Source organism: Sebastes umbrosus, chromosome 13, assembly GCF_015220745.1.
Source record: "Sebastes umbrosus isolate fSebUmb1 chromosome 13, fSebUmb1.pri, whole genome shotgun sequence".
Taxonomy (NCBI): Eukaryota; Metazoa; Chordata; class Actinopteri; order Perciformes; family Sebastidae; genus Sebastes; species Sebastes umbrosus.
This window is the reverse complement of record NC_051281.1, coordinates 9,971,199-9,999,109: the sequence shown is the minus strand read 5'-3', so window position 1 is coordinate 9,999,109 and position 27,911 is coordinate 9,971,199. Positions and strand designations below refer to the sequence as shown.

The following is a 27,911-nucleotide window of genomic DNA, read 5'->3' as shown; positions in this document are numbered from 1 at the left end:
CAAAGGGGATAGTGCAAAAACAAGATGCATCAGCTAACACAGTAAAAAAAAAGAGCTAAACAATGTGTAACAAAATATGAACCATTTAAATAGAAGGAAGTATAAAAATAGGAGCAGTATATACAGTATTGACAATAAACAGACTATTAACAAAGTTGCACAAGTGGAAAATGATATTGCACAGTGAGAATGAATGGAAGAATGAAATTCCACCTGAAAATATCAGGTTATTAGCTAATATATTATGATGTATTAGCAGTACTGAATATGAAATACTTAAAATTAGCTCCACCTTCACCAGCTACAACATTAAATGATGTAAACATGCATTGTAATTATAATTCAGTAATATAATATAATGAGTACTTGATACTTGAAGTATGTTTTGATGCTAATACTTTTGTACTTTTACATAAGTAAGACTTTGAACGTAGGACTTCTACTTGTAACAGAGTATTTTTACATTAAAGTATTGCTACTTTTACTTAAGTAAAATATCATAATACTTTTCCACCACTGTTTATTACTGATTTTGAAAGCAAATATTGTACTTTTTACTCCACTGCCTTTATTTGACAGCTTTGCTTAGTTACTTTGCATATTCAGATTATTAATAGAAAATAAAAATTAAAAAAAATCAGCTAATACATTATGGATGTATCAGCAGTATATAAAATACTTAAATTTAGCTCCACCTTTACCAGCTATAACATTAAAGTCATGTACACATGCATCATTAATTATATTATTCAATAATATAATAGATATTATTTTGAAATGGGCCATTCTGCATAATGAGTACTTCTACTTTTGATACTTTAAGTATGTTTTGATGCTAATACTTTTGTACTTTTACTGAAGTAAGACTCTGAATGCAGGACTTCTACTTGTAACAGAATATTTTTACACTACTTTTACTTAAGTAAAACGTTTTAATACTTCATCCACCACTGTTTATTACTAATTTGCTAAGACCAGTTAGAATACATCCGTTTATAGAGCAGGCTATTACTTGATCTATTGAGAATTTATTTCATATTTAAATTTGATTTTGTAAGTATTTCTTTGTCTCAGAAAGATAAATTGAATCTCCATCCAAAACATGTACAACATTAATAGTGTGTTACCTACAAGTAGCCCGACATTGCATTATCTGAAGCATGATAGCCAAAATACAGTATATTAACAGTCACACATAACCTGAATGACATTTGGAGTTGGCTCTGTTGAGCTATATCGATTAAAATTAAATTATTTAAAAACATTTAACCTTTAACTGCACTTTTAATTTAACACCCAATGTCTGCAATCAGTTTTTCCTGACCTTGCATGTGTAATAACACATTAACTTTTTACCAGACATCTTTCTGCTAAATCTCAACCATACACAGCCAGTGACATGTATAACTTAATTTCCTCAATAGATCAACTCTGGACCTCTTTAGCCCTCTGCTGGTGTTTTTGCATAGCTGCAGTAGGCTGTAAACTGCAAGTGAGACAAGCCGTGGGATCAGAAACTTGTTCACATAAGCCCCGAGGCCTTTTGTGTGACAAATCTGGTATGTCTGCTGATAACATATGGCATTTCATCTTGCTGGACTATAATGTCTCAAACATGAACCAGTCACTATAACAAATTCATCCCTCTCTTTCACGACATAGTTTCTCAATCATGTTACCTTGTAGATAGTGCCCACAAATACATACAAATACCTTCTAACTCACTTGCCTACTGTATTCAGGTTGCAGTTGGGCAGATGTACTGGGCTGTCTGGTTATTTGGGTTAATGCTGGCTATTCATACTGTGGATTAGTGTTGGCAATACAGAGCGGTCACCTGGCTCTAATCACACACAATATAGTAAGCACTTGGAAGCTGACCTGTTTGCCTTTCTTTGTTATTTCTTGCTATAATCGTAGATATACAATTGTTTTATATCTATGGCTATTATTTCTTGCCCTTTCAAAATAAAAGCACCTAGAGTGATTTCTCCTTTCATACTTTTTGTAAAACATGAAGATCAAATGCAATCAAATCTATTTTTAAGTAGTAGGCATTTTTAAATGAGCCACTTTTTACTTTTTCTAAAGTAAAATTAAGTAGTAATTTAAGTTCAAAATGTACCAAAGTATTTGATTTAATAATGTGTCACTTTACATCTCTGTAGTGTAAATCTTTACATATAACATTATATATATATATATGTATATGTATATATACAAATATACACAGTACATATATATATATGTACTGTGTATATATACATATTTATATATATATATACTGTGTATATTTGTATATATACATATACATATATATATATACTGTGTGTATATATATATATGTATATATATATATATAGAGAGACACTCTCATTTGAACACCTTGTAGAACAGTGGCTTTAGTATGCTTTTACCTAGAGTTATTAGACCTAAATATTACATGCTCAGGTGACTCAAGCCATAAATAAAAAATAAACAAATAAATAAAATCAAAACACAGTTTCAGTAAAATATGAATCATTTATTTCAGTTCTTGTTTTGCTCTCTGTCAGAGCAGCAGCTTGGCACTTGACTTTCTAACGTGTGAGGATCAACTATTACATTGGTACACAAAAAACATTCACAACCAATGTTTTTCTTCTTACAGTAACCCCGTTAAGGCTATTATTATTATACAGCATGGTCTCTCATACCGACTCTTTTTGTTGAGATATGACAACAGTCAAAAATGAAAACAATGATCATTAGTAAATATATTAAAGATTATCTGTGCAAATACCTCAATTTGAGATGCTTAAGACATGGATCTAACATGTTATACATCTGCTAGTTCAAGACATCAATGCATGATTAAAAAAGGAGGTGAAAAACATTTTCAGTAAGTTGATTAAAAGAACAATTTTAGACATTTTAGTTACAATTGAAGTGAAACAAACTGGGGTGATGAAACTGTATAGACTACATATCGATAGCATAAGACGTTTGACATTTTGTGGGAGTCACAACACTTATAATGCATCCAATCTGCATGTATAAAGTGATAACACTTAACTTAAAGTGCATGATAAAACACCCAAGCACATTATAAGCACATTGCATGCATTCATACCTTTTTTATTATAATCATTTCAGAAAACTCACAATGCAATAAAATGCTCTGTGAATCTGAAATCATTAAGAAATGATATATATATTAAAGCTGTCAATCGATTAAAATATTTAGTCGTGATTAATCGCATATTATTCTGTTCAAAATGTACCTTAAAGGGAGATTTGTCAAGTATTTAATACTCTTATCAACATGGGAGTGGACAAATATGCTGCTTTATGCAAATATATGTATATATGAATTTATTAACACAAAACAATGACAAATATTGTCCAGAAAACCTCACAGGTACTGCATTTAGCGAATCATAACATGGTTATGGTCATCTCCGAAAGATCGATTGCGTTAATGCGTTAAAGAAATTAGTGGAGTTAAAACGAATCTGACGCTTGAACTTTGACAGCCCTAATATATATTTTTCCACCAAAAGCTGGTAATCCCTTTGCTTAAACATCATGTTTTCATTATATTTCAAATACTCTATTGATGTGCTTATAATGCCTTGTTGCCTTGTGACTGTGAGTAACACACTTTAAGAACATGTGACTAGTCCCTACTTACGATCACAGCCAAAACAAGTAGAGGCATGGTCATGCATGTATCTATTCATGAGTTGTTTTATAGCAAAAAATAATTTCCACCATGTTAGTGAGGATTCAAGTACAGTTACACTATTGTTAAACTTAAACATAGTTGGCTAATGTCCTTTTTTTTTTTCCTTATGAATGGCAGATGATGTCTAGACAGGCCATAGTACAGATGCATATGGCAGTGATTCCAGTGGAGCAGAATGTACATCACCCACAGTCCTGCTGACCCCGCTCATGAAAACATAGTCGTACTCCCTCAGAGATTCTGTAAGGCAGAGACACGTGACCGTCTTTGATGTGAAAATCCTACATGTGTCTGGCGGACCGCCCAGATTTTGAAGCCGATTTGTACCGGAGTGATGTGAATGTTCACGACAACGTTTTACGGCCTTCAGTGTGAAGACTTTTGTAAAAGCTTAGCTTCCACTACAACGGCAGGATTCTCAATGTCGGCTTTGCTCTGAACCATCCTCAGCTCCAGTTGTGCAGGACTGGGCCTTTTCCCAGGGCCAGCTATCTCTGAAAGAGAGAGGAGCAGTTGAAAGAAAACACAGGAAGGTTTTTGGACTTTGGCTTACTGGTCAACCCGGTACTAAAAGGGTCATTCTTGTCTCAGTGAATGTTAAGGCTGTTAATCCTCTTGCAGCTTTTTACATGCAGTTATAAGAGCAACGGTTATGACATCACTTGTGTGCCTCCTTCTACATGGAATTTACTTTTACTCAATATCTAACAATAGCAAAACCAAATCTGTGAGATTGCAAACTATGTAGAGTGATGTAATCAACTAAGATGTGTCTCTAGACAAGTGTTTTCTTAAGATAGTGCTAGTGGCCTCTACATAATGCAAACACCACTGGTTGACATATTACTATTGACTGTGTAAATATAGTACTAAAAGCAGGAGGGAGCAAACAGTGTTCCTGTATGTTGAGTAACTGACTTCAAGATAAAGTAGAGAGACCACATGACGAACCAAAGTCAATAAACACACACGGTCCCTACCGTTGGCGTAAGTAATGGTCCTCTTAATGACGTGGTGCATGACTGAAACAGTCTTTTCACAGGCAGCCTGTGAGAAACAGAAGGACGACAAGATTCATTTAGGGGATTTAGGGCTTTTTTTGATTGAAAAGTGAAGTGTGCTACTGACCTTCAAGTCTTTGGGGTGATGGTGAGTCCAGGCTAGCAACATGGCAGCAAACAGGTCTCCTGTACCCACAAACACAGCATCCACTTTGGGGATGTCCATGCAGATTATCTGACTGGTGTTGGTCCCATCTGGTTTCACTACAGTGAGGACACACATCCAAATAAGGAGTCAAATCCCAAAATGTCTTATAAAACCGCAGTAAGTAGACGTTCTGTCTGGAGAAAGTTGGTCTGGTACTTTACCTATTTTTTGGCTACCGAGGGCCAACAGGAACTGGTCCCCACATTTGGAGGGCAGGTCTGTACTAGTGAGGACCACGGTCTCTGGACCCATTTTATGAAGCAAGTCCATCACCTGGAGAGTAGGACGGGTCCCATTTCATCAAGCTTTGTACTTTTTGGTGTCACAAATTAAACTAGATACAACACAGTGAGAAATATGTTTGACACTCACCTCAACAGCATCTTCCTCTGTGGTGATTTTCCTCCCAGTTAATAGCCTGTAAAAAAAGAGCAGTAGTCACAGTTGTGCCAATGAGTATTTACCTGCATCGAATTATGATCAACGACTCATCTAATATTTATTTTTATTAGATAATACTGCCAAATTAATATCATCCCCTAATTCATTTTTACAGCTAGTTTTTATAGATGTTTGTTTATGATGATTGGAAACACACTCACTCTGCTTCAAACTGGTTGGGGGTGAGGATGTCGGCCAAAGGCACTACTTTGTCCCTGTAGACTGGCAGCAGGTACTCTGGAACGTACTGAAACACACAGCGAAACAAGAAATGCAGTTTTTAATCTCCTTACAAGTGACAGTTTGGATTTCTCAAAGTGAAAACAAATAATTACAATAACAATGAAAAATGGATGATTCTGTGCTACAATTAGTTGTATAGACTAAATATTAAATAAATTAAAAAGTACATATAGTTATTTGAAAATTAACAAAATACAAAACGAGTACAAAGTACAGTTAACCCTCATCAGTTGTGTAGTTAGTGAGATGCTTACCATAGCACCGTGGTCTCCCATAACAGGATCACAAACTGTGGAAAAGAAGACTTCCAATTAAGCTCTGGACTTACGTTAAGAACAAAAGTTACACTCTGATAGGGCTGTAACTAATGATTACTTTCATTATCGATTAACCCTCTGAGTCCCGCGGACACTACTGTCTTTATGAGGTTGTAGCGGGCTCAGTCTTAATGCTAGAGTGGAGATACTGGTATCATATGAAACTAGAAAAACTAAGGAAGGAGGCTAAATAACAGTCCAAAGTTAAACCGAATTTTGGCGAGGAAAAACTGGCATTGCCATTTTCAAATGCCCACTTTATAATAATCACATGCAGTTTGGGGCAAAATCGATGCAGTTATTTGAATGCAGTATAAATGTGTTTCTGCATACTGGGGTCCCTTAACAGTCTTAGAATCACATAAATTGGGTATCACTGTAAAGCGGAGACTCTTGTGAATCTAATGAGCCCAACTATATTCATGTGTGATGATGTTAGTCCCCACAGTAGCCATTTCATTGTAGTGAGACCATTTTTTTTTAAACTTGACCTCACTGTATAAAATGACCTCTGGTGACCTCTAGGATAATCACAGCCTCATGAAACTTTACAGCCACAAACTAGAGATCTGGAGCATTTTTGCTTGAAACGATTGATTGATTATCATAATTTTGCTGTGCATGTACTGATCGATTCATTTAACCAATATTGGTTATTCTAATCTGCAATATGAACAATGTTACAATGTACACTCACCATATACCAGGCTAGAATTGGCCTTCTTCAGCTCCTGAATAATGTCCACCACCGTCTCCAGGAAGGACGTGTCTCTGCTGTATCCTAAGGGATGAAAGCGTGATGAAGAGATAATTACCTGTTTGTTTGACTTTGCTGTTCCCTCTCCATGCACTCCAACTACTAATCAAAGATTATCAATCCATCTATCTATGTCAGCCCACACAAACTAATGGTCAAATCTAACAGAGTCAGTCAAAGAAATGCGTCTGCACATCAATAACTTCAAATGCATTCATTGAATTTCTGTCCTACGGAGGCTGCTGTTGGAGGATAATTTAGTATCTCTGCTAATAAAAGGGGAAAAACAAAGCAGTCATAAAATGTAGCTGCTCAAAATCCATGCTGCTACCATGTTTGGGTTTCCTCATCTCCACATTTCTTTACTCTACAGGGATACACTGCTTTTAGACTCACCTGTGAGGATGTAGTCATAGCGGTTCACCTTATTGAGCTTAATGCCCTCATATAGCACGTTTAGCTCATCTGCTGTCAGTACTTGGCCTTTCCAATGGGCATAGCCTAGGATTCAAGAGAGAGAACAAAGTTAAAGGACTTTTTAAAAGACAAAAATCGAGACTTTGAGGATCCGTGGGAAACCGTGACCCACACTTAAACTAAGAAAAACACTGTAATATTGTATTAGCCCTGCTGTGAATCAATCTAAAACAACAGACATCCAAGTGTTTTTCTCCTCATCTCTCCTTTTCTCTTCTTCCCACCACCCCCTCTCCACTCCTCTCCTCTCCTCTCCTCCGTGGTGTCCGGGGCCAAACGGGGGCCTCCACAGTGACTGAATGGGATGCCTGTATCCCGGCTGCCAGCTTCCCCTTTTCTTAGCCCCTTCTTTCACCACTGACCTAGAATAAACCCTCCGAAGCTGCTCTGACTGCAAATGATTGGACACAGAATGGACACCCACACAAACACACTTTGTTATATTCTTCATACTGTTCACACGGAGCCCAAAGCTGACCCTGAGCCAGCGAGAGAGCACCTCCTGCAGCGAGGAACAGAAAGCTTGTGCTGTGGTTTAGAGGAATGTGTGTATTAATGCCTCTAATAAAAGTGAACATTTCTGAATATTAATGCTGTTTACACATACTAGTATAAACTAGAAGTAGGATTACAGCCTACGTGCTCAATACTATTAAGTTTCCTCTCACAGGAGAGCAGATGTTTATATTAATTTAAGTGGAGTAAATATCTCCTGGCCCTGTGTCCCCTGTGGTGTGAGCACATTCTTCACATACTCTGGCACAGGAACCCCAGATTATAATCCGATCCTCTCTGCAGGTGTTTCAGCAAACAAGTTTCAATTTAAAACCTCAAGTTTTATGTTGTTTTCCTTAATGGAGAAGCATTTATACTGCCCCATTGTACAATGTGACTATAATGAAGCCTTTACTGTAAGTGGGATAATGATAGAGCTGTTTTTTTAATATATATATATATATATATATATATATATATATAATAAAGACAATCAAATATGGAGATGTCCTGCTTTTCTCTGTTTAATGTTTAAATATTTGTATAAACATTTATATTAAACTGAATATCTTTGGGTTTTGGACTGACAAAATAAGACATTTAAAGACATCACCTTGGACTCTGAGAAACTAGGATTGGATATTTTTTTTTTACTATTTTCTGACATTTCATAAACCAAAAGATTAATTGATTAATCGAGAAAATAATCAATAGCAGACCGTTCTAATCTCGTAGTCTGGAGGACCACTTTTATGTCAAATTATTGATTTCTTAAGTAAGTAGCCGTGTAATAAGCGGGATAATGTACAGCTTGAAGGTCATTGTTGTAAAATAAAACCCCCCAACACGGCAATGCAAGACCCCGACGCAAAGCCGTTAATTAAATAGTATAGCCTACAATACAGTACTCATACTAGACAATGTACTCCCGCAGATATACTCAATGCAAACTAAAGTTAAGTGGGAAGGAAGATAAACTGATTAAAGAGAAACGGTTCTTAGAAAACATTAACTTTAAACACAGTAACTGAATCCGCTCCTCTAAACTCAACTGATGACCAAAGAGATTATATTTCACTGAGTCAGATAAAGCACACAGAGTTCATCTAAAGGTTTCTATACTAGCAGGCAAAGTATGAGAGCTTCAGTTCAGTGATTAACTCTGTACATCACACCTTTGATCCCACACCTATAGGGCACCTAACTAAAGGTACATACAGTTTGTTCTTTGTGTTCAGTGTTTCTCACAGGTATTATGTAAATGTGTTACTTGGTGACATCAACACGTTACGAAAGAAAAGGCGGGACTTCTATCAAGGCGGTTCAGGCAGTTCAGGAGCAGTGTTTCTGCGGGGGAGAGGAACGCCCTTTGGGCTTTGTAACTTTGCAGACCTTTTACATGCACAAAAAAACTATATAACACACTGAAGGAAAGGGGAAAAGCACAAAAGCAATACAGGTCCTCTTTAACAAACAGGTTGAACCCATATCTAAATAAATTAGTTTCCAAAGCCAAGTTTTTAATGTTTTGTAAACTGCATTGTCTTTTATGGCTTAGAGGTCTTTTTGTGTGTCCTTGTGTGTGTGCTGGTAGAGCACAAGATGCAAACGAAATGGCTGCTAGCGTTCAAACTCTACACAAAGATCCTCTCACATACTGTATGACACCATATGGATCACAACTTAATAGTTTTTCACTAAAAACTTAAAAGCATTCCCAACCTGTGTGATTGGAGAACTGCACAGAGTTGATAGAGTCTACTTCAAAGCCCAGCACCTGAGAGAAGAGAAATTAAAGCAGCTGTTAAAACAGACAACAATGACATCTGCAGGTCTAAAGGGTGCTTGTGAATTTCACTGTACTGTGGGAACAGCATGGTGATTTACTGTGAGAGCGGTTCAATGAGTTTACCACACATTCAGTGACGTGTCCCACTGTCTTTTGTGATCATTGATTACATTTTAATATGTTTATACAATGCTTTAGTTTCAGAATGCTTTCCTCTGCACTTAAAGATAGCTAGACGGACATTTCTGGGAAACTTGTTTGAGGAATCAATTAGATCAATTAATTCCATCATTACACAAAGAAACATTGACATAATTCAAATTACAAACATGAATTTACTACTTGTTGTCGCAGAAATTTGATTAATGAATGAAAAGAAACACATCGCTGTCTAGGGCTGCAACTGATGATTATTTTCATTGTTGATTAAAATTCTCTTGATTAATCGATTAGTTGTCTGGTCTATAAAATGTCAGAAAATGGTAAAAAAAAAAAAAAGATCAGTGTTTCCCAAAGCCCAAGATGATGTCCTCAAATGTCTTGTTTTGTCCACAACTCAAAGATATTCAGTTTACTGTCATTCCTCTAAAGAAACCAGAAAATATTCACATTTAAGAAGCTTTCAAATGTGCATTTAAAAAATGGCCAGTTATAATGCAAAATTATATTTTTCAGAAAGTTGAGTCTACAACACACAGAAACATAATGCTACTTTATATATATATACTTTATATATATATATATATACTTTATATATATATATATATATATATATACTTTATATTACCTTCATCTGCATGGGGAAAATGTATTACTAAAAATCCACTGTCCTCTGGGACATTAAATTCACTACACCATGTTTAAACAAAGCTCCAACTTGTACAGATGTTTTGCACTGCTGGCTACCTGTAGCTACACAGTGGTGTGTTGTGTAAGATAACTGGCAACTATAGGGCTCTAAATCATTCTCAAATTTCGGATTGAAAAGTGTTTTTTTGCAGCCGAATATTTCATTGAGTTCTTTGAAGGATATTTCAGTAGTTTACTTTATGTCACAGCTATTGTGTATTAAGCTATAGTGGGTAAAATCTTAAATTTGGTAAAAAGCCTATGAGGTTTGGCAGGACAGGAAAAGGTTCCTCAAAAAATTTTACAATGAAGGTTAAGAAATGCATCACAAAGCAGGAAGTGAAATGCACTTTACACTTGAAAATGCCTGTTTTGTTGCATTAAAAGCAGAGACATGTTGTGCAGACACCTGGATGTGAGATCTTACCTGCAGAGGGAACGTTGCCGACTTGTTCCCGACGTATCCCCTGACAACATGACTCTGAATGGACAACACACGACACTCCATGACCGCAGGTATTACACCGGCTCTGCCTTTAAAAACACACGAACAGATCCCACCTTCAACTTATCCTAAAGCTGCATTCAAGACGTGTACAGGCTCCTGACACGCTGACACTTAGCAGGGGAAGAAACTCCAGCATTGAAGGGCAGAAAGCGGCGCCGCTGCTGCTGGTGACATTTGGTTTCTCTGCAGGCAGCTACAAGGACACCTAAAAATTGGTGCGTTCAGAGGCTCATAAGGAATGTGGGAGACAACAGCTTCCTGCTAGAAAAGACGTTCATCTTCTTCTTCTTCGTCTTTGGTGTTCATTGGCGGTTGGCAAACCAGCTTATAGGTGCATTATCACCATATACCGGACTTAAGTGTGGAGCAGTAGATTGGTAGGAAACACAAATAAAATAAAAAAAATAACAATAACAATAAAATACAAATTTATAATTATTATTAATAATAATAAAAAAATAAATAATAATAATAATTGAATTCTCTCCATTATTCCTGTTGCCCTTAAGTAATTAAATAGAAGTTTGTGTACTTTCTTAAATGTCTTTCCTAGCAGATTCCCCATTGTAATATTTCCATCATCTACTCCTGATAGCAATTCCCTTCTTTCTTTGTCATATTTGTTTATAAATAAATAAATAAAATAGAAATACAAATACAAAATAAAATAAAATAAAATAAAATAAAATAAAATAAAATAAAATAACAATAACAATAAAATAAAAATCAATAATTATTATTATTAGTAATAATAATAATAATAATAATAATAATTAAATTCTCTCCATTATTCCTGTTGCCCTTAAGTAATTAATTAGAAGATTGTGTACTTTCTTAGATGTCTTTCCTAGCAGATTCCCCATTGTAATATTTCCATAATTTACTCCTGATAGCAATTCCCTTCTTTCTTTGTCATATTTGTTTATAAATAAATAAATAAAATACAAATACAAATACAAAATAAAATAAAATAAAATAAAATAAAATAAAATAAAATAAAATAAAATAACAATAACAATAAAATAAAAATCAATAATTATTATTAATAATAATAATAATAATAATAATAATAATAATAATAATAATAATAATAATTAAATTCTCTCCATTATTCCTGTTGCCCTTAAGTAATTAATTAGAAGATTGTGTACTTTCTTAAATGTCTTTCCTAGCAGATTCCCCATTGTAATATTTCCATCATTTACTCCTGATAGCAATTCCCTTCTTTCTTTGTCATATTTGTTGCACTCTATAAGAACATGCTTGAAAGTTTCCGGTTAATTACAGAGCGTGCATAGTCCAGTTGGGTGCTTGCCAATTGAAAAGACGTTCACTTCAGTTTTCACTTAGTTAAACTCGGTTAAACTTTAACATGATTTAATAAATTATTTTTCAAATTGTGTATGTATCTAAAAACAGGTAATTTGTATACACCATATTCAGAATACAGTGCATACATTCAATAAAGTACAGTTTTTTCCCCCAGGCCATCAGACTTTTAAATAGATAATTCATACGACACCTTCTCTCACACAAAAAGTACCTCAATCATATATCTTATACTGTATATACTGTATATGTTCTAAATGTATATGTTCTTAATATGCCTTGTACAAAGAATTTCTTATATATGTACATTCATACTTCCTGATATGTATATGTTCTTAATATGCCTTGTACAAAATATTTCCTTTTATAATTGTAATATAACTTATTATTTTTAATGGAGCTTCCCAGCAAAAAGCATTTCACATGATTGTACCTGTATAACCGGTGTGACAATAAACATCTTGAATCTTGAATCTTGAATCTTGAATCTTGAATCTAAAGAAAAACAATTCAAATAATTTCCACAATCTGATTTTCAGACCTTTATGTCTACAACAAAAATAATAAATCATTCAAGAAAGTATAACCATTAATACTATGAGAGCACATACTTCTGTCAAGGCTACACTCTGCTCTAAATTAGTTATTTTACTAATAGAAAAAGTTTACACATGTTTAATCTGCATTATGATCTGAATTAAAATATACAAGGCAATAGAAAATTATGGTGATTAAATCTTGGGGGCCATGACTTTTAATTATTACCTATTACTAAGTATTATTTATTACATTTCTTTATTTATATTATTTATTATTTTGTATGAGGATGGATTTTACAAACACCAAAAATTACCTCTGAGTTATGGCCATTTAAATTCACCATGTAGCACCGTCTATGGGTGAAGTGTCATCATTAGCAGTCGTCGATTGTGTGAACATGTAAACAGTGTGTTCAACAGTGAGTTTTGGCAGTATATGTAAAATAGAAAAAAATATATATTTTACACTGACCAACAGAAAAGATATCATAATAATAAAAATAATAAACATAATCATAGTAATCCACACATTGATTTGAATATATTCAGTTATATTTATAGAGTCAAATGTAAAATACTGTAACTCATCGTTTCCTCTCTAACCCCTGACCTTTGATCATAATTCATCAATATGAATAACCCTTTTATAATCCAAATTCAGATTAACTGTAAATATTTTGGTTACCACCAGAGGGCACAAGAGAGCTGAGATTTGCTTTGTACCTGACTAAATAAAAAACCCCTGAAAAAACCACAACAGAGGATGTATGCACAACACAGTTAACTTTTTATATTTATATGTTACAGATCACAGAGAGGGAGGATGGAGGTCTCAGTGAGATCAGGGGTAACGAGTTTCAGATTAGGACTCAAAAAGCTGCAGTTGAAGGATCGACTGAGCAGAACACAAAGCACACTGGTCCTGACATCTGGGCGAGGAGCACAGAGGCCAGATAGAGGCCAGAGAGGGCAGGTGGATGAGCTGAAAGCTGAGCTAATCATCACTGAAATACACATGAAGCAGCTGCAGAGAGAGACATCTGGTACACACTGATTACTTGTCTTGTGGATCATTAATAATGATGCTCTTGAGATACTTGACTGAAGTGTGTCAGTGCACTATTGTAACCTAACTCTGGATAAATCCTTAAAAAGATTATGTGGTATGAATTAGTTAATGTAAGGTCAATTCAATGAAAAAACAACAGATTTACAAGCCCATATTGTTATTAATTATTCACACAAAACACACAAAGATCAACCTTCTTCTCCACTCAAAGCACAGCATTGACATCTCTGCAAGAGCAAAACAAGTGACCTGGAAAAAGAGAATAAACTTAAATATCTTAAGGGAACAATGTGTTGCATTTATGGGGCTCTATTGGCAGAAATGGAAAATAATGTTTTCTTTAGTGTATAATCATCTAAAAATAAGAATTCTTGTGTTTTCGTTACCATAGAATGAGCCGTTGGCTTTTATCTACATAGGGAGCGAGTCCTCTTCACGGAGCTGCCCGCCATGTTTCTACAGTAGCCCAGAACGGACAAACCAAATTCTGGGCCATTCACGTCGGCAACCGTATAGTTCTCCTACACGCCTGGCACATGGTCTTGACTAGAAGGTAACCCACAAGTTAGAAAAAGTGCAAAAACTCGCAAGACTCGCTGCCCGACGAACTATCCTAACCTTAAATATTCAAGGTCAATGCCAAACCTCAACCTTCTCGCGAAAGTTTTGCAACTTGTGGTTTATCTTCTAGACATAACGTTGGCTCACAGTAGGAAGTTTCAGTTGGTTGCAATCTGCAACCTCACTGCTAGATGTTGCCAAATCCTACACACTGTTCCTTTAAATGAAACATCTGAAATCATACAAATTATACCAAATGTATTTGTACAGACAAAGTGGATGTGTACTTTATGAATGCAACAAAAGATGATAACAAGATACGATATACAGTATATAACCAGTTTGTATTATAATCACCATTGCTCTCATTTAGATTAAATAAGATAGAACTTGAAGGGGCACATCACAATGAAAGTGCTAAAAGCAGTAGGACTTGTTAACAGCAGATGGAGTCAGTATAAAGTGTTCACTGTCCAGCACTGAGAGAGATTACTGAAGGCCAATGGGAAGAAAGATCTCAATGGGGCACCTTGTTGGTATCAGTCTGCTAATGAAGGTGTTCATCCAGAAAGGGATGAAGGTGCATGTCAGTCACATGATGGCGGAGAAAGTATTCACATCCTTCAGCAAAACCACACCCCAAAAATTCGCCATTACTGTACAAGTAAAGTGAGAATGAAATGAAATTCCACCTGAACATATCAGGTTATTGTCATTTTAGAAAATATCAGGTTATTGTCATTTTTATACTGTAAAATATATTTTATTATTAATCTATGTATTTATTTATTTGTATTATTTATTTATATTATTTATTGAAAAACCAGAGCATGTATACTTTATGTAACAACAGTATTGAATTTTCTCAATTTAAAAAAACAAAACAAAAATATCCCTCCGCGCTGCAGACTATTAACAAAATTGCACAAGTGGAAAATGATATTGCACAGTGAGAATGAAATGAAATTCCACCTGAACATATCAGGTTATTGTCATTTTAGAAAATATCAGGTTATTGTCATATTTATATTGTAAAATATATCTTATTATTTATTATTTATCTATTTATTTATTTTTATTATTTATTTATATTTTTATTGAAAAACCAGAGAATGTATACTTTATGTAGAAACAGTATTGAATTTCCTCAATTTAAAAACAAAACAAAAATATCCCTCCGCGCTGTGCAGCCTGGATTCATCCGCCCAGTCTGGATATAGTCCCTCCTCCTCTGACGTCAGTCCGCTGGAGGAGGAGCCAGGCAGCAGCTACACTGACACGTAAGAATCCTGCGTAACATTTAAGGAGGAAGTTACATATTTTCCTTTAAGTTGGATGTGGATACAAGCTCCTTGGAGTCAGACTTGATGTAGTTGACCTCCTAGTGTCCCGGACCAGAGAGGCCTGTTCAGGGACTCTTCACACCAGAGAGCAGCCGACAACAAGATGAGGTTCTCGGCGTTTATTTCTGTGCTGCGGTCGGTCGGCCCGGTGGTAATCGGTATTTCTTTAGGCTTCACGTTGAGTTTGTTGAGTGTGAACTGGACGGAAGACGCAGCTTGTTACCGGGACGACGGTAAGGAGGCAGAGGAGGTGACTGTGAGTCAGGATGGACAGCTGAAAGGAGCCAGGAAGCCCAACTCTATCTCTCTATCCACCGGTACCGAGCTGGAGTCCGAGGAGGACTTTGAACCCAGAATAGTCCCCTATAAACAAGTCCAGCAGGGAGCCCCCAAGAAAGTCTTCAGGTAAGCTTTGTTTTACTTTAACTGCTCTGGAACTAGACGTACATGTTGATGAGGTGTACAGGTGTCACTAGTTTTCATGTGGGTATGTGTGGGTGAATATTATGGAGGACTGAAACTGCCAAAATCAAAATAAATGAATAAATACATGACTTGATAAATAAATGTCATTAGAGTAAGCAAAACTAATATTAAAAATAAATGTCGGCATTCATTTATTGATAAAATGTGTTTTAATTTACTTCTTTTTTATCTTTGTATTAATTTATTTATTCTTCTGTTTAATTTTCCCTTTTATATATTTAATTTTATTCCTTTTATTTTTTTTATTTATTATATATTTATTCTTTAAATGTGTGAATTTATGAATGCATTTTTCCATTGGCATTTCCCCCCTTATTTATTTCCACAAACTTATTTATTTTATTTATTATTCTTCTGTTTAATTTTCCCTTTTGTATATTTATGTATTTATTTTTATTATTTATTCTTGCATTTATTTATTTATTTTTGCACTTATTTCTTTAATTTATTTATTATTCATTTATTTTTGCACTTATTTTTTTAATTTATTATATATTTAGTCTTAAATGTATGGATTTATTTATGTATTTTTCCATTAACATTTGACCCCTTATTTATTTCCCCAAACTTATTTATCAATGTATTCTTTTCTTTATACATTTCTGCATCATTGTGTATATGAGGAGGCTGACAATAAATGCATAAATACATAAATAAATACTTTAAAAAATAAATATAAAAAAATATGTGCAAAAATAAAAAAATAAATACATGAATAAATAAAAGGGGAAATTAAACAGGATAATTTGCTTCTTTATTTATTTATCTTTGTATTAATTCCCTTATTTATTTACTCTTCTATGAAGGACGGAGATTCCGTCTGCCATAAAATATGGCAGGCATAACTAAGTATATATTTTTTTCCAATAGTTTTTATTTCAAATTGTCAGTATAGAAAGTAACAGAAAGAAACATAAACACTTATTTCGCATAGCGAAAACATAAACGAAAAGCAGTGGCAAACATAAAAAAGACAACAGAACTGAAACAAATCCAACATAAAATAAAGTAGAAATAAACACGCTACAGTATAACAATAAATTCACTTAAAAGCATTGAAGATATTCATTGTTTATCTTCCAAACTTTCTTTGAGTCAATATCATTCCAATAAAATGATATAACTAAGTATAATTCTGCAGTATTTTTCCTCTCCCTGACGTCACTGGCCTTCAACAAGATGCCACAGAAAGTCTACAGCCCCACTTCATTCCCTGCTGCTACAGAGCTGAGGTCAACTACATTTTGTGCCATGTCTCCATGCTGAATGAGTTACATTTTCTTTGTAAACAGGCAGACATTTCCAAGATTTCCTGGATGGAGACCTTGTTTGAATGTTAGCCCTCACACCCACAGTGCTTGCATTGCATTGCAATTCTGAGAAAAAGACTTTTCCCTGTGGAAAAGGTCTTCTGAGGTTAAAGCATTTCAGCATCCAAGTTTCACAGGCAACCAGTGCCATGTGGTGGTGTGGTATAAAAAGTAGGGCTGCAACTAATGGTACATGTCCAAACAGGCGCTGCCTTTCCATGCTTCCCATCCATTGTTTATTGTAATCAGCCGTGCAATGCATTCTGGTAGCGTGTTGGCGTGGTAGATTCTAGAGACGGGGCGTCACGTTGGCCGCTCCTCATTTGCATAAAGTTGAGTTTTTACTACTTTATGCAAATCACGGGCGTCCGATGCGACCCGCAGCTTCTGGAAACTTTTAACCATTGTCGATCCAAAATAAAGACAGATTCAGCAACTGCACGGCTTATTTCTTGCCTCAAATGTTTTCAGAAACACATTTCGGCAAACTATTTTTGTGATGTAAGAGAAGGAAGTTTCCAAACAAGCCGCCATGTTGGTTCTAGTTTGAAAGCTGGGAGCAGCAGTCCATGAGGAAAAGCGTTCATCCAATCAGGTGCCTTATGCCTAGTGGCAGCCCATCAAGCATCCAATGCTGGGAAGCGTGGTGATCCCTCGCGATAAAAAAACGCCCCAGTGGACATGTACCATAACTATTATTTTCATCATCGATTAATGACGATTGTTTTCTTGATTAATTGTTTAGTTTATTTTTGGAGTATCAAAAAGTGGTGAAAAATGCTCATAACTATCCAAAATCCAAAGTGATGTGTTCAAATTAGGGCTGTGTATTGGCAAGAATCTGGAGATACAATGCATATCATGATACAGGTGTTACGATTCAATATATTACGATACTGTAAGCAAGGTGATATATTGCAGGACAACTGTCAAAGTATAGAAAAAAACACCACCATATGTGTAAAATTTGAATAAAAAAAGTTTACTTTTGTCCCTTTAACATCCAACATCATAGCACTACTTTGAGAAGACACTGCACTTACAAAGTAATGATGACTCAGTTAATTTTTGCGTGTAAATTATTGGTTAAAAATCGATACTGTGATTTTGAGGATCGATACAAACATATCGCGATACTCAATATTTTTTATATTCTCTTACACCCCTAGTTCAAATGTCTTATTTTATCCGACCAACAGTCCAAAACCCAAATATATTTAATTTACTAATATATATATATATATATATATGTCAAAGAAAAGTAGCAAATCCTTATGTTTGAGATGCAGGAACCAGCAAATGTTTGGCGAAAAGAATGATTTATTTTCATTCAATCTGCTTCAATTAATCCAGAAATTGTTGAAGCTCTAATGTGAGGCATAATAGATGCCAAGTACAGGACAATAGAGACATAAAAAGTTAGGTTGGGTTACAGTTTCAATGATGAATCACAGTCAAGTCCTTGCATGTTAACTTTTCCAGCGAGCTTATGGTTTTTCCTGTTATTCTGTATTTCTGGATATTTACATACACCCACGATTTCCATGAAATTTGGTGGACAAACCCACAGATTTTAATCTGGATCCAACATTTCTGCTTTTTATAAACTACCGTTTCCAGTTCTTATTATTCCCATCGATTTCAGGGTCAGTTAATAAACTAAACATTAAAGTTATAGTAAGAAAATGGTCAAAATAAGTAAGTTGGAGAATTGTTCAGCGTTGGTTAAAGTTTGTTGTCAAGTGTAGTTTTAGTTAAAATGTTTATTTAGTGTGTATTCAGTAGCTGTTTGTTGTCTTTTTCAGGGCTAAATACATCAGCTCAGAGTTGGGGATGCGAGAGCGTCTGTTCGTCAGTGTCCTGACATCCAAAAACACCATAAACACTCTGGGCGTAGCTGTCAATCGCACCATCAGCCATCACTTTGACACGGTGATATTCTTCACCGGCATGCGCAACCGCAAAGTCCCTCACGGCATGTTTGTTATCTCTCATGGAGACGAGAGGCTGATATGGAACATGTTTCAGAACATCAAATACATTTTAGACCATTACATCAATGAATACGATTGGTTTTACTTCGTCCAAGACGACGCCTACACGGAAGCTGACAGGATCAAGACCCTGGTGGATCACATGAGTATGGATCGAGAGCTTTACATGGGCAGTCCTGAGGAGTTCATAGGTGGACAAATGGAGGGGAAGTACTGCTACGGAGGGTTCGGGTACGTCCTGTCGCGGACCTTGCTCCTGAGACTCCAGCCCTACCTGGAAAACTGTAGGAATGACATCCTGAGCGCGAGGCCTGATGAGTGGCTCGGAAGATGCATCATCGATTACACAAACACAAACTGCGTCAGTGAATATGAGGTAGGTTGAGTGTTTTCTTAACTGGGCACGTCATCATTATGCCTTTAGTCAACACCGTACATCTCTTCTCAATATACATACTTTTTTAAATCTATAAAACTGTGTCTCGGCTTCTTAATGTTTGATGTTTAAAGTGATAGTTAAGGTGTTTTGAAGTGGGGTTGTATGAGGTACTAAAACTCATTATCTGTTTAAGTGTACACTATATTTAGAAAATTTTCACCTCTTTACCTTGCCGTCAGACAGCTCTTTCCGAAGGGGAACTGAAGCTGTTTTATCCATCTATGCTCTCACCAAAGCCACCAGACTCCATTGAAAAAACCTGTAATTTTATCTCGCAGAACACAGGGGTTGCTGGTCTACCGCTGCCTCGATCGGTTAGTTTGTTTGTGCTATTGGTGAATCCAAACTAACCAAAGTCACACGATAACACAAGCAAACTAACCGATCGAGGCAGAGGTAGACCAGCAACCCCCGTGTTCTGCATTGTAAAATTACAGTTTTTTTCCAATGGAGTCTGGTTGCTTAGGTGAGAGCATTGATAACGACTTCAGTTCCCCGTCGGAAACAGAGACTGTATACAGTAGCTGTCTGACGGCAAGGTAAAATGGCGAAAATATTCTGAATAAAGTGTACACTTAAACTGATACTGATTTTTTTTTTTAGGTGGGCCTTCATTTTAGGCGTTAAAATACATTTTGCTGCCGGTTCCGTCAACAGCAGTACATTGCTTTGCTTCAATGCGTTAACTCAAATCTGTTTCTCCAAACTGCGGGCGTGCTGACTGTTATCTACTGTAGATAACACACTAAAAATGGATAAATTCCTCATACAACCCCCTTCAAAACACCTGAACTATCCCTTTAAAGGAATGAGAATGAGGCAGTTTCTAGTTAAAATGAATGACGAGCAACAGAGATAAAAAGTTACTCAGACTGTCACCCAGAACCGTTTGGGAGACGGGTTACAGGCTCTCCTTCTCGACAGAAAAACAAAACTGCCACGGCAGAAATCATGCTGTGCCTCTGGGACAACACTTAAAACTGACAGACAGCTATATAAAAGTGTAATCACCATTCTAGCAACAGAGGTGGTATTTATATTACAGAGTAGATTGCTAATACCCTTTAGCCTTTCCTCCACAGCTCCAGCAGCAGCAGCAGCACGGAATAGGTAAACAGGGAAGCAGAGCGCAGCTGAGTTCAGCCTTGCTTAGGTTCAATGGTGTGAAAATCCCCTGTGGGTCAACATGCCCTGCTCCTGTAATGTCATTAGCATTTAAGGTCAAACAAGCTCTGTGGAGACCTGATCTGTCCCAGTGCCCTTTCAGCCGATTGTTGTATTCAGCACAGTGTGCTTCATCCATGCCAAAGTTGGTGGTCTTTGTCCTTACTATTTATACAATTTACATGCAAGCCAGTATTTTGTAGTTATTCCACTATCTTTTGCTTCCATTTTCTCCTCCTCGGCCGAGACACAGTGCAGGAAACCATCTTGTCACGCAGTTGAGAGTGAGTTGCATGGCTAACTAAAGTGCCCTGAGCTAGCAGAGCTCCAACAGAGCCCCCTAAACGAGGGAGGGAAGCAGGGGGAAAGTTAAAAGGCTCGGTGTGGGTGAAGAAAACAGCTTGAACACCGAGCCAGACATCAATTTTTTTCTGTTACAAGAGAACATTGATGACAATTAGGCACGGATAATGCTTCACTAAGTGCACCACTACAGGCTGTTGGCAAACATTCACAACAGAGTGGCCTCGCTGCTCAGTTAAGCAGTGTCTCCATTCTTTGTTCTTTTAATAGCTTGATCAGATTGGATTCACTTTTTTTTTAATCACTCAAGCTCCTTAGGTGACTACTCTGTTTTCAGCTTAAGTGACTGTGTCTTTAAGTGGGATTCTGGTGCCAGTGAGTCACGTCATTTGTGTTGAACCTTTAAATTCTTGCTTTTTAACCTGATACTTTATTATATAAAAAGTGGTGAAATTAATTAAGATAAAGCATCTCTTAAACCTCTTATTCCCAGAACAAATTTAATTCCTGAAATGATCAAAACTCTTACAGTAGAAACAATAGTATTCAGTTCTTACAAAATGAATCTCTCTCTCTCCTTCACTATGCAATTATGGTTGAAACTTGGGCTGCAACGACAGTAACGATCATTTTCATTGGCGATTAATCTCTTGATTATTTTCTTGAATAATTGATTAGTTGTTTGCTTTATAAAATTTCAGAAAAATGTGAAAAATGATGACGTCCTCAGATGTCTTGCTTTGCCCACAACTCAAAGATATTCAGTTTACTATCATAGAGGAGAAAAGACTAGAAAATATTCACATTTAAGAAGCTGGAATCAGACAATTTTGACAGTTTTTCTCTTATGTTTTACTCAAACCAATCAATCAAACATCAAAGTAGTTGGCGATTAATTTAATAGTTGACTACTATTGAATAAATCGTTGCAGCTCTAATTGCAACCAGCCCGTTTGCAGTGAAGTTGAGCCAACAAGATGATATCTAGATGGCGTGCGATGTCTGTTTTAATGGAAGTAGCACAGCGCAACAACTACGCTTGGAAAAACATTAAGCATGTTTCATGTAATTCTGGATTTGAGATGCCTCATGAAAAGACGTCTCTGTTTCTTCTCAGGGTCTTCAATACCACCATTATGAGTTGGGGAAAAACTCTGATCCGAATAAAGAACAAAGTGAACAGTTCAAGAGAGCTCTGACTGTCCATCCAGTGTCCGACCCCGAACAGATGTACAGGCTGCACAGATACTTCACTGAGATTGAACTCCAGAAGACTTACGATGAGATTGCTAAGCTGCAGGTAAGCTGCTTTTCAAGTGTCACAAATCACCCATGGTTCAGGCAAAAATAAAAACCTGGCCAGTCAGCAACTGTCTAGATCTGAACAGGGCTAATTTCGTCAGCGAAAACTGACTGTCAACGACTGTTTTTTTCCATGACTAAGACGAGACGATGATGAGATGGTACCGACGTCATTAAACACTAACGATGACAATATCAAACATGCAATATCATTGACGAAAAAGACAAGACTAAAATGTAGTTTAAAAACATTACCAAAATCTCTCTTTATTTTTGTCACTTTCCACCTTCTCTTCCCCTCTCTCTGTCTCAAACACAGCCTGTCTCTGTCCTTGTTGTCTCAATCCTCAGTCCTGACAATTGTGCTACTATAATGCATAAAGTTGGCGGTTTGTGTGGTTGAGTAATGCATGTTTTTACATGTTGGGTGGACGGATTGGCTCTCATAACGGACCGGTGGGTGCGACTGAACCGTGCATCATTAATGAGCTCAGTCAGGACGACTCAAACTAACCGCAATTAGATTAAATAAAAAAAATAGCTGACATAATTAAGAGAGAAAACATTTTGACTTAAATCAAATGACTTTTTGGCGACTAAAACTGGACTAAAACGTTTGGAGTTGTTGTCGTTGTTGTTTTAAGATTAAATCTAAAATAGCTGCCAAGATGAACACTGGATCTGAACACTTCTTCTGTCTCCACAGGCAGAAATAAAGAACGTGAGTGTGGTCGCCTTTGAGGGCAACCGAACCGCCCAGTGGCCTGTGGGGATCAATCCGCCTTTTGAACCAAAATCTCGGTTTGAAGTTCTGAAGTGGGAATACTTTACAGAGGAGGAGATTTATTCATGCATCGATGGCTCTCCAAAGTGTGAGCTGCAGGGTATTGACCGCATGGACGTGGCTGATGTCATTGAAACCGCCATGGTAGAGCTGAACAAGAAGTACAAGCCTGTCCTGCACTTGAAAAAGCAGCAGCTGATTAACGGGTACCGGCGCTTCGACCCCGTCAGGGGCATGGAGTACACCTTGGACCTCCAGCTGGAGGTGGTGAACCAGAAAGGTCACAGCCGTTCCATCACTAAGCGAGTTCATCTGGTGCGACCTTTGAGCCGGATTGAGATCATCCCCATGCCCTATGTCACCGAGGCGACAAGGATTCACATCATTATCCCTCTTACTCTGCAGGATCGGAGCTATGTTGACCATTTCCTGGAGGTCTTTGCCTCGAATGCTTTTGAGACCAGTGAAAACGCCATCCTGACATTCTTGTTTATTTATGACCCAGTGGAGGCACAGCAAGTCAACCAGAATGATATATTTGCCAGCGTGAAGACACAGATAACCACTTATGAACACAAATACCCCTCTGTAAAAATCCCATGGATTAGCGTCAAGACTGAAATGCCATCCCAGATCAAATTCATGGACATCATCTCGAAGAAGCACCCAGTTGACTCACTGTTCTTCTTGGCTAACGTCAACACAAATGTTAATTCAGAATTTCTGAACCGCTGCCGCATGAACTCCATAAACAACTGGCAGGTCTTCTTCCCCATCCATTTCCAGGACTTCAACCCCGATGTGGCCTACCACAACCAGCAGCGTCCGGCGACAGTCGATCTGATCAAGGACGCGGGCCACTTCGACCGCAGGTCATTTGAAGAAGCGTGTTTTTACAACTCAGACTACATGGCAACGCGCACGCGAATGGTGGCAGACGTCCAAGAGAACGAAGACATCCTAGAGACTCTGGACATCTTCGACATGTTCTTAAAGTATTCGGATCTGCACGTGTTCAGGGCAGTGGAGCCGGCGTTGCACCAGCAGTACAGCTACCAAGCCTGCAACCCGCGGCTAAGTGAAGACATCTATCATAGGTGTGTTCAGAGCAACATGGAAGGTCTCGGTTCTCGCTCACAGCTCGCCATGCTGCAGTTTGAGCAAGAACAAGGAAACAGCACTTGAAAACACCATTGAACTTCTGCATGTCTTCAAATGGACGTTGTGTTTGTTGTAATAGAGTGCTGAAGGAATGAGTCCTAAAACCCGGAAATTAGTTAGCATTTTTGCACTTCAATGGGTTTTTTTGAATGAGTTTTTAGTTGGATGCCGGAAATAAGGTCTGTGGTTAACACAAGCTTGAGATTTTAACATTTTTTGTTCTACGACACATTTCTTTTGGATTTTGGAAAAATCCCATTGGCTTTTTGTCGAGGGAACCAGTGCGATGCTAACTTCCTGGTTGGCCTACAAAAATGCGTCATCCTCGCAGCACTCTTATAGCCTTGATGCAAGCTAGAATTTGGGACAACCCGTGTCTGGGGGCTGATATGTGACCCTAAGTGACATTCTCCATATTTCAGTGTGCATCAAGGATTATTTGGTTTGTTAGCCTTTTTAGTTTAGTACAATGAATGCAGTACATTCCTAAAGAAACCTTTCCTTCAATGTTTACAATACTTGTCCATACAGATGAGTTGCTAGAACCAAATGTTTTTGCTGACGATTCTGAGAGCTGCGTTAAGTTGATTTTTGACCACTAGGTGGCAGAAACTCACAGCAGCAGAGCCTTGACGCAGAGCTGTTTATGTTAAAGGTGTCCACTGCACATCCATTGGACATAGGTCGTCTTTCTCTTCTAGTATTCCACCCGATTAGACTGTTATCAGGCCGTTACATAGGCGTTATTAGTCGCTATAAGCACCATAGATGGGGCCTACTACACCTACTTACTTAAAAACAACACGATTTAACATGTTAAACTGAATGAACCGTTTTGAACACAAACAAAAAGGCTTCTTTATGTTTAGGCAAAAAAAACTACAACTTCTTTTGGTTTAGGCAATAAAACTACAACTTCTTTAGGTTTAGGCAAAAAAACAAAACAGTTAGGTTTAGGCAACAAAACTACAACTTCTTTAGGTTTAGGCAAAAAAACAAAACAGTTAGGTTCAGGCAACAAAACTACAACTTCTTTAGGTTTAATCAACAGAACTTCTTTAGGTTTAGGTAAAAAACCAAACAGTTAGGTTTAGGCAATAAAACTAAGACTTCTTTAGGTTTAGACAAAAAACAACAACAAACACACACAGGGGATGCGAACTTCGGTCTCCAGGGTATAGATTGGGAATAGAGAACCTACTAGAGGGTTTAGTAGGGCCCCTATTGACCCACATCTATGGGGCTTATAGCCACCGATAATGCCTATTTAATAGCCTGACAACGGTCTAATCGGCTGGATATTCACTGGGATCAGAAGTTCTAGCAGCAACGCTTTCACATTTCTAGAATGTCGTTTAATGTTGATATCAAAGATATTGTTAAATGGAGCTTTAATGTATTATATAGCTCTAATGGATATACATTAGTATATTGCACCACAGGTTGTGTGCCCCTTCACATTGAAACATTGAGCTTTTGATATACTTATTTGAGTATTTGCAAAAGCGCTTCTTCGTATACGTGCCTTCACACTGACTTTTCATATGCTAACTGTTTTGAAATTATCTTTGTTACACAGTTTTGCAGTTCATCGCTTCAGGTGACGCACAGCTGCTGTTTTTCATTATGCAGCATGAATAACAGTTCTGAATGGGTGGGAGATATTATCTTTCACTGTGGATAAAGCCTGTTACATCGCTGGGAGAAGTGAATGGGTAGTCGGTCAACCTTAACTTTTTTTAAAGGTGACTTGGAAATATCATGATCACAACCATCTACAGGTTGTATACGTGCCTCAAAGCAGGGGAGGAGTTGGTAGAAAGTATCTTCTTCAGAGGTCATAGATGGTGTGTATTTGAGTTAAAGTTTTCTCTATGAAACCTTTTGATGTTGAAAAAAAATTTACATGCAGGAGGCAAAGGAGAATTATGAATAATGGGGGGAAAAAAATCACCTTGGTAAATGTCCGAAGTGATTACCCAGGTGAGTCCTCATTGAAGTGGTACTTTAAAAACAGGATTTAATTAGTTTAGAGATGATTGAAATTAAAGGAACAGTGTGTAGGGGGATCTATTGGCAGAAATGGAATATAAAAGGTATGTTTCTTTAGTGTATAATCACCTAAACGTACGAATCGTTGTCACGTTTACGTTGTACACGCTTGGTACACGGGAGAAGTTTCAGCTGGTTGCAATCTGCAACCTCACCACTAGGTGCCGCCACATCCTACACGCTGTTCCTTTAAGAATGTATAAAACATGTTTTTTACACGTCATCAAGTATAGCAGACAGTTTTTATACTCTAAACGAATGTGTTCAAATGTTCCAAAGTATTTTGGACTGTATTGTTAAAGATTTTGTAAGTTATTGAATGATGTCTTTGTCCTCCATGTCCTGAGCTCAGTTTTAGAAATGGCTGTTTTCTCCCAGTCGCAGTGCAGTCCAATGGGAGGCCTTTTCTACGTTATTGAGTGATGGTTTGTGGAGGAGGCTGTATTGGACACCAGAGAGTTATTGGTATATTATAATGTGCAATATTACAGATAACACAACTGGCTAGATGTCTGAGGGAGGACTTTTAATTTAATTTCAAAGACATTTTGTTCACAATACTGTTCATGACATACAGTACATAACTAAGACTTTCTGTTCAATGTTAAGTAAATACACTGTAGTTTCTTTAAGACCTTTAATGTATTTTACTGACACTAGACACTTTTCATCAGATTTACTTTGAAATACATTAAATTAAGTCATTTTTATTTAACTTTAATTGGATTTAAAGTATTTGTTGGAGACACTACATCCACACAGTGTTTGCTGTATTTTCTACCATGTGAACAAAGATTTTTATAACGCATCTCTTTCTTGACGAGAGCAGAAGGGTACGACACTAATAATGTGCGCAATTGGAAACTGAATCTTCCAAAAAACCACTGTGAAAGATGGAGGGCTTAGATTACATTTTGAAGTTACTGTGGTGATCTGCGTCGTCTCTGCCTCCCGTAGACGTGAGGAGCTTAATATTAAGCGTGCGTGGCAGATTAATCACGCCGTGTTGTTAACACAGCCGCCATCGCTGAGCGAAGTCTCTATGTATTTTGTTCATAACTTATTTATCTGTCGTTTCTCTATGAATTATGCAGATTCTGAATACTTCCGCACTAACAGAGGCTTTCATGACATTCTCTGTACATGTATAAATATTTTATAGATTCTATTTTTAAGCCTTTTTTAGCTTTATGTACACAGCAATTGATACTTTTATTATTTTTGGTGACACAATTAAGCATATACTGTATCTTACTTTGTATT

The 27,911-nt window shown here is 36.9% G+C and overlaps 2 protein-coding genes across 2 annotated transcripts; one reads left to right on the top strand and one right to left on the bottom strand.

Moving 5' to 3' along the window:
* Positions 1–3,570: 3,570 nt before the first annotated feature.
* LOC119500780 (pyridoxal kinase-like) lies at positions 3,571–11,035 on the bottom strand. The gene is made up of 11 exons (XM_037790691.1): positions 10,732–11,035; positions 9,389–9,443; positions 7,091–7,195; positions 6,635–6,718; positions 5,875–5,909; positions 5,539–5,624; positions 5,309–5,354; positions 5,098–5,209; positions 4,856–4,992; positions 4,708–4,774; positions 3,571–4,221 (listed from the first exon to the last, which is right to left on the bottom strand). Exons 1-11 carry the CDS (start codon positions 10,810–10,812, stop codon positions 4,094–4,096), a joined length of 936 nt encoding a protein of 311 aa, XP_037646619.1. The 5' UTR covers positions 10,813–11,035; the 3' UTR covers positions 3,571–4,093.
* Positions 11,036–15,542: 4,507 nt separating this feature from the next.
* Positions 15,543–25,428, top strand: chpfa (chondroitin polymerizing factor a). The gene is made up of 4 exons (XM_037790008.1): positions 15,543–16,058; positions 19,255–19,819; positions 22,467–22,649; positions 23,358–25,428. Exons 1-4 carry the CDS (start codon positions 15,757–15,759, stop codon positions 24,618–24,620), a joined length of 2,313 nt encoding a protein of 770 aa, XP_037645936.1. The 5' UTR covers positions 15,543–15,756; the 3' UTR covers positions 24,621–25,428.
* The last annotated feature ends 2,483 nt before the right edge of the window (positions 25,429–27,911 follow it).

Coding starts and splice junctions, on each gene's coding strand:
- LOC119500780 (XM_037790691.1), bottom strand. CDS start 10,812: ATGGAGTGTCGTGTGTTGTCCATTCAGAGTCATGTTGTCAGGGGATAC. Junction 9,444..10,731: donor CGGCAACGTTCCCTCTGCAG/GTAAGATCTCAC, acceptor CTCTTCTCTCAG/GTGCTGGGCTTTGAAGTAGA. Junction 5,910..6,634: donor CAATTCTAGCCTGGTATATG/GTGAGTGTACAT, acceptor TCTTTTCCACAG/TTTGTGATCCTGTTATGGGA.
- chpfa (XM_037790008.1), top strand. CDS start 15,757: ATGAGGTTCTCGGCGTTTATTTCTGTGCTGCGGTCGGTCGGCCCGGTG. Junction 19,820..22,466: donor ACTGCGTCAGTGAATATGAG/GTAGGTTGAGTG, acceptor GTTTCTTCTCAG/GGTCTTCAATACCACCATTA. Junction 22,650..23,357: donor ATGAGATTGCTAAGCTGCAG/GTAAGCTGCTTT, acceptor CTGTCTCCACAG/GCAGAAATAAAGAACGTGAG.